The sequence below is a fragment of the Portunus trituberculatus genome, chromosome 33, assembly GCF_017591435.1.
Source record: "Portunus trituberculatus isolate SZX2019 chromosome 33, ASM1759143v1, whole genome shotgun sequence".
In the NCBI taxonomy this organism is placed as follows: Eukaryota; Metazoa; Arthropoda; class Malacostraca; order Decapoda; family Portunidae; genus Portunus; species Portunus trituberculatus.
In genome coordinates this window covers 8,013,175-8,020,674 of record NC_059287.1, presented here as the reverse complement: position 1 = coordinate 8,020,674, position 7,500 = coordinate 8,013,175, and the positions used below count along the sequence as shown (strand labels likewise).

Genomic DNA, 7,500 nt, shown 5'->3' with positions numbered 1-7,500 from the left:
GAGAGAGAGAGAGAGAGAGAGAAAATGGATGGAGTTTGGATGCGGTCTCGGAAAAGTAAATAGTTTTGAAAAACACTGAAAAGCAGGATAGATATAGGAAAAAAAATGAAAATAACAAAAAAAGTGGAAAATATGGAAGACTATCAGAATGAAGAAAGATACAGAGCTTTAAGAAAATAACAGAAATACGTGAACTAAAAAATAAAAAAAAGAATGAAATATACACACAAAATAAATAACAAGAATAATTAAAAGAAAAATCAACAAAAAAAATGCATTAGAACACAGAAAAACGAAAATATTGACAATAATATTATTATTAGTAATAATAATAATAATAATAATAATAATAATAATAATAATAATAATAATAATAATGATAGTAATAATAATGATAATAATAACAATAGTAATGATAATGAACAAAAATGTCATGAGAACTTTGAAAAAAAAGAAACATATTGAAATAACAAGAAGACACATTTCAAGAAGTCACTTATCAATCGTTGTGCTATTGATATCGGTGATGATGTCTGCTGTTACAAAGGGAAAGAATGGGGATGTGGAGAGAAGAGAGGGAGAGCGTGAGGTAACTCGACCCGGCCTGACCTTGGTGAACTCTGATCTCGAAATCTTAACCCCTTCAGTACTAGTATGCGTTTTTATATCTATTCTGCTTACTATTTTGGTGATTTTACACAGCTTCAGAATCTTAGGTGAGAATTAGATTAGTGAAGACTCCGGTTATCAAATTTCTGACCTTCGTAGACAATTCATAGTATAAACAAAGTCGTCTAATCATACCCAAAACTCAGTAAAATGCGTCCTAGTACTGAAGGAGTTAATAAGTTGTAGCCAATGAACAGCCACCTTCTTTTTTATATGACAACGAATGATGTTTCAGATAACAAGAACATAGGAAAAGAATAGGAAATACATACAAACAAAAACAAGAAAAGTAATTAATAGGAAAAACGGGGAAAAATCAAAGAAATATAAGATTATAAGAAAAGTCAGAATCTATAAGAAAAAATGTTCTATCAGTGTAATTTTAAGAAAACATTGGATAAATAAAAAAAAGGCAAAAAAAAAAAAAAAAAAAAATATATATATATATATATATATATTATAAAGAAAAATAAGACAAGATGTGTGTGTGTGTGTGTGTGTGTGTGTTGTGTGTGTGTGTGTGTACGTGTACCCGTGTGCGCGTGTGCGTATGTAGATATTTATGATCTGTGTACTTTTACTTTATTCAAATCTATTTGACCCGCTAAGTGCTTCTGAGAATTTTGCAGAGGTAGTTTACATTATTCAAGCACACACACACACACACACACACACACACACACACACACACACACGCGTAGTGTAGTGGTTAGCACGCTCGACTCACAATCGAGAGGCCCGGGTTCGAGTCCCGGTAAGCGGCGAGGCAAATGGGCAAGCCTCTTAATGTGTGGCCCCTGTTCACCTAGCAGTAAAGAGGTACGGGATGTAACTCGAGGGGTTGTGGCCTCGCTTTCCCGGTGTGTGTTGTGTGATGATGTGGTCTCAGTCCTACCCGAAGATCGGTCTATGAGCTATGAGCTCGCTCCGTAATGGGGTAGACTGGATGGGTGACCAGCAGACGACCGAGGTGAATTACACACACACACACACACACACACACAGAGGTGAGGGCGCGCGCGCGTGCGCGCGCAGGATGTCTAAAACACTAGACATGAGAAATACACACAAATATACCTCCTCCTCCTCCTCCTACTCCTCAATAACTTCGTGTTCTCCTGAGTCATTTTTTTATTTATACCTATCTGACGTGATCTCCTCCCATATCCATACCTCTTATACAGTATAGTTACCCTTCCTTCTTCCACGCCAGCAGGTCTGCACCAACACATTTCTTCGGCGTACTTACACACTCCGTGTAGAAGGCGGTGGGTTGAAGTTAGGTTACTTAAGGAAAAGAATAACACACACTAGGAGACTGTATTCGCCTGTAATTATTGTTTTGGCCGTCACAGTGTATCAATCTTGGCTACTGTGGTGTCTTCTGTGCCTTCCTCCCTCACTTTCATTACAAGCTAATCGTCTTTCACTGCATTCTTTGGTTTTCTCTGTCACTCTCATTACAAACTTATCTTCTATCACTCATCCATAACCCTTCTCTCAAGTCTTCCTCTCTAATTACAAGCATGTCCTCTTTCATTCATTTATAAACTTCTTTCTAACGCTCCTCTCTTTCAATCTCATTACAAGCTTATCTTCTTTCACTTTATCCATAGATTTTTTCTCAAGTTGTCCTCTCTGTCACTCATTATGAGTGTTTTTTTTCACTACATCCGTATTCTTCCTTTCAGGTCTTCCTTTTTTTTTTTTTTTCTTTCCTTGCCGGGTAGGTGCATTTCTAGCATACTCCTTCGCACACACTTGTCTCTCCTCTTACCTTACCTTAGCCACTTCATTAAGACAATATTCAGACATACTTCCGCGCCGCATCTCTATAACTTTGAGAAAAACCAAATGATATTACACGGATTCTGAAGGCTGTTTTATGTCGTCCTAATTCAAGAAGAACAAAATTTCTACATTATTAAAACTGCAGAAACGCTCAGGAGAATCAGGCTAATAATTTCTGTGGCCTTTGTAAACAGTCGTGGCGAGCTAAGTGCTTCAGAAGACAGACCTGTCATGCCTCTCTAGCTTGATCCTCCCAAACAGCCGTATTTGTATGGCGCCCCAATGTACTCTTCTCTCTCTCTCTCTCTCTCTCTCTCTCTCTCTCTCTCTCTCTCTCTCTCTCTCTCTCTCTCTCTCTCTCTGTCTGACTCTCTTTCTGCTTGGGTTGGTAATGAGGCATAAAACATTTCGGGCCTGTCCGGGATTTGAACCCGAGACCTCCTGCACCCAAAGCAGGAATCATACCCCTAGAGTACTAGACCAACAGGCCTAATACAACTTCAAATGAGTTTTATCTCTATAGTTATGTACGTAACCTTTTTTTTTCATTTATATATATTTTTCTATTTTTCTATCTGTGTGTCTACGTGTTGTCATACTATCCTGCATATGTAACATTGATAAGTGACGGTAGGCGGTCACGTGTGTGTAATTCACCTCGGTCGTCTGCTGGTCACCCAGCCAGTCTTTCCCATTACAGAGCGAGCTCAAAGTCCATAGACCGATCTTTGGGTAGGACTGAGACCACATAACACACTCCACACACCAGGAAAGCGAGGCCACAACCCCTCGAGTTACATCCCGTACCTATTTACTGCTAGGTGAACAGGGGCCACACATTAAGAGATTTGCCCATTTGCCTCGCCACTCTCCGGGACTCGAATCCGGCCCTCTCGATTGTGAGTCGAGCGTGCTAACCACTACACTACACGGTGTGTTTCACTGTTTGATCTGCTGCAGTCTCTGACGAGACAGCCAGACGTTACCCTACGGAACGAGCTCAGAGTTCATTATTTCCGATCTTCGGATAGGCCTGAGACCAGGCACACACCACACACCGGGACAACAAGGTCACAACTCCTCGATTTACATCCCGTACCTACTCACTGCTAGGTGAACAGGGGCTACATGTGAAAGGAGACACACCCAAATATCTCCACCCGGCCGGGGAATCGAATCCCGGTCCTCTGGCTTGTAAAGCCAGCGCTCTAACCACTGAGCTACCGGGCGTGTGTGTGTGTGTGTGTGTGTGTGTGTGTAAATAATGTCAGCGGTAGCAGTAGCACTAACAAAAGAATGGTGGTGGTGGTGGCTTAATGAGGTGCCGACACACGTAAGACAAGGAAAGGTAATAACACAAGTGGAAGTTTTCTGGGACAAGCTCGACTTACGACAAACACGCGATTTGCATTGTTCATAATGTCTCTCTCTCTCTCTCTCTCTCTCTCTCTCTCTCTCTCTCTCTCTCTCTCTCTCTCTCTCTCTCTCTCTCTCTCTCTCCAATCTACTATGTCGTCCACCGGTTCGAGAGAATATTACGTGACATTCGATTTTTTTTCTTTTCTTAATACCTTACACTGTTACATAACAAGAGAGGAAATATCACGAACAGAACATATTAAGAGATTTACGCGTTATTTCCTGGTACTTTTTGAGCTTATCATTCTCACCCATGGAGGTTGAATGAGAGGACTCGACATGACTTCATAAAAGTGAAACCGACGCGTTATATGTTCCCTGCTGTCCCTATCCCCCACACCGTAAACATTACCAGCAGCCCATTGAAAATGCATAAGAGCTTCCGGATTCCTCTCCTTAATTTTCGTCCAATTTTGTCCATGTTTCCAGGCCGCCTACTGTGACTGTAAAACACTCTTTATACTTGTCGAATGCCGTGCCACGAAATATTAGACGGCAAATCAAACATGCAAGTGAGATTATAAAGTGTTTTCAGCTTCAATGGACATGGGTGAGAGGTGGGAAGCTGTCTCTGGAGCAAACCTATGCTGCACAAGATCATATAAAGATGCAAATATACATGCGCGAATAGATGAAGGAAAAATACACTGTATATCAGGATGATTCTTCTTTGTATATTATTACTTAACACAAATTTATCTCAACTGCAATAATTTGCATGTTGCTTATTGACTTAAATCCTCTCTCTCTCTCTCTCTCTCTCTCTCTCTCTCTCTCTCTCTCTCTCTCTCTCTCTCTCTCTCTCTCTCTCTCTCTCTCGAGCACTTATTATGTGATTTCATAACACTGCATATTGAAAAGGCATCTAATCATTGAAATTCAATATCACTTTTTGTCCCTTGTCATGAAGTGAGCAATAAAAAAACAATTATTCTTACCGTAACTTCTCCCAGAAACAGCTAGTGTATCTCCTTCAATATTTTGGCTATTTGGCATTAATACCATTAATATGATAGGTCTACATAACATTTAGAAAACTATAATGTTCTTTATGTAGGTCAACTCATCAGTTCTTTCTTACTTTTCATTTACTATGAAAAACAAAGTGGCAAATTCCCATTACTCAACACTGCAGCTACCAATGTTTTGGGTGAATCTGCTAATCATAAGCTCCGCCCTGAAGCTCGATTAGTTCCGTCCACTAGCTTCACTTTGTATGAACATATGCGCTTGCCGTCTCCGCGTATTCAGTTTCCTTGCTCTCGCCATATAGTACCTCGAAGAAATACGGATGAGTGGGAATTGTAGGTGGATATAGATAGTTACGTTTTGCAAAGGGGGTAGCTTGTGTAGACCTCATAGGTTCTTCCAGCTTACCTAATATTCTTGATACGTAACCCATCGGATTTGATGTGTGATGTTTGGCTTTTTCTGGAAGAATTGGGGCTAAATAACCTCTGGATAGAAAGAGGGATCGTGTGTGTGTGTGTGTGTGTGTGTGTGTGTGTGTGTGTGTGTGTGTGTGTGTGTGTGTTTAATTGTGTGTGTAACAAGGATAAGCGAACATACCGGAGTGAATGCAAATATTAGGAATGGATTGATGTCCAGATGAAATGAGGGATGGAGATTCTCAGTAGAGGAAAAGAGGAAGTAAAGGAGTGCATGTGGATAGGAAAGAAAGGTGTGACATGTTATCTGTGTATTAGCCCAATAGGGAGAGAGAGAAGAGAGAGAGAGAGAAGAGAAGAGAGAGAGAGAGATTATGTATAACGCTCAATTTCGGCAGATGTGAGAGTATGAACACTGATAAGAGAGAGAGAGAGAGAGAGAGAGAGAGAGAGAGAGAGAGAGAGAGAGAGAGAGAGAGAGAGAGAGAGAGATTATGTATAACGCTCAATTTCGGCAGATGTATGAGAGTATGAACACTGATAAGTCTGTCTGTCTCTCTCTCTCTCTCTCTCTCTCTCTCTCTCTGTCTGTGTGTGTGTGTGTGTGTGTGTGTGTGTGTGTGTGTGTGTGTGTGTGTGTGTGTGTGTGTGTGTGTGTGTTTAGCAACAGTAAAGACAAGTTCATAATTCGTAGATTGACTAGAATTTGAGTTCGAGTTGAACCCAGTACATTTTACCCTGATTGAAGTTTTTCAAAGGAGACATTTAGGAAGGAAGCTCCCATTGAGTTTGCATTCTGTACACCAAGCCGCCAATCTCGCACGAGGTGGTGTAGACCAGTGTTGTTCAAACTGGAGTCCGCGTATCCTTGGGATACGCAACACAGACCATAGGAGTAAAGTATACATGAAAAGACGAAACACACACACACACACACACACACACACACACACACACACACACATCAATAGTTTCCCATGTTCTATGAAGGCAAAGAGAGAGGGAAGGGAAGGAAAGGTATCCAGGAAGGGCGTGTATTGTACGAGAAGAGTACTGACAGCTGGGGAACCACTTAGATTCATTATTGCTCAGTCTTGTTAGACGTCACTGTGTGCGTCTGTTTTTTTTTTTTTTTTTTTTTTTATAACATGCAAACTTATAGACGCAGTTATTGCTGTTAATAACCAACTTCGTCTGGAAATTTCTACATTATTAAACATTATTGAACAGACGCACATATGTGTGTGTGTGTGTGTGTGTATATGTGTGTGTGTGTGTGTGTGTGTGTGTGTGTGTGTGTGTGTGTGTGTGTGTGTGTGTGTGTGTGTGTGTGTGTGTTCGTTCATCGTCAAGCATTGTGTTATCAAATTAACCTCTTTATTTCAGTGTAATGCATTCAGATCTATTGACCAGCACTCCTATTATTCAATCTTTTCATATTTGATATGCAATTTGTGTTATCCTTAAAGAAATATATAAAAATTGTTTGTTCAGTCTTTTTTTTATTTATGTTATGGCCTATAGCGCTTGTAGGCATACTTGAAGAGTATATGTGGGAAGTGATGTTCATCTTCCGCCCATTAGTGGCGCAGGCAATTTTATTTATAGTGGTACCCATATTAGAGCCCATATCATCACCCAAGCGCATTTTTGGTGTAACCTCCGAGAACCTGGGTATCATGGTGACATGTAGGTAATTTTAAACCACCCGACAAATGGCATGCCTGCAAAACGGTATGTGGTGGAATTTGAACTTACGTGTGGACGTCTGCCCGATCCCACGCTCACCATCTTATCTACTATGCCTGTTGACCAAGGGTGGAGGGGTATGTAACAGTAGGAGAAGGTAATTAAGGTACAATAGGTGAAAATGTTTGGACAGTACTGGTCAAGACAAAACACCACATTCACACTCAGCTCCCGCCAGACACTGTTGGAAAGGTATAGTATCGTGGACAGTCCTACTCCATCCACACCAGAGGTTGTTTAAACATGCATGACGAAGCTTCCTTGACAATATACACTAGTTTACCGCTCCCCCTCAATAATGAGACCGTTTCCTGCCCCTCACTGAGATATTTTTACTCAATTTGTTACGACAATAGTAGACGATGAACGTAAGCACTTTGATATCCTCAGGTTACTTTTGCCTCGTTAGAAGACTCCACCACCAACACCACCAACTTCAACGTCACCACCGCCAGCAAAGTGATCGTACAGGAGGCGTTCTCGG

The 7,500-nt window shown here is 40.9% G+C and overlaps 1 protein-coding gene and 1 non-coding gene across 2 annotated transcripts in view; one reads left to right on the top strand and one right to left on the bottom strand.

The window, feature by feature from the left end:
- The window catches only part of LOC123512445, a 47,885-nt gene that overhangs the window by 40,075 nt on the left and 310 nt on the right, over nucleotides 1-7,500 (top strand). The window contains exon 5 of the mRNA XM_045268862.1: nucleotides 7,407-7,500. This exon is cut by the window's right edge and continues 310 nt beyond it. Coding sequence (XP_045124797.1) covers nucleotides 7,407-7,500 — 94 coding nt within the window. The remainder of the gene's footprint in view (nucleotides 1-7,406) is intronic.
- Trnap-ugg lies at nucleotides 2,871-2,950 on the bottom strand. The gene has a single exon. It is a non-coding gene; the product is annotated as a tRNA-Pro (tRNA).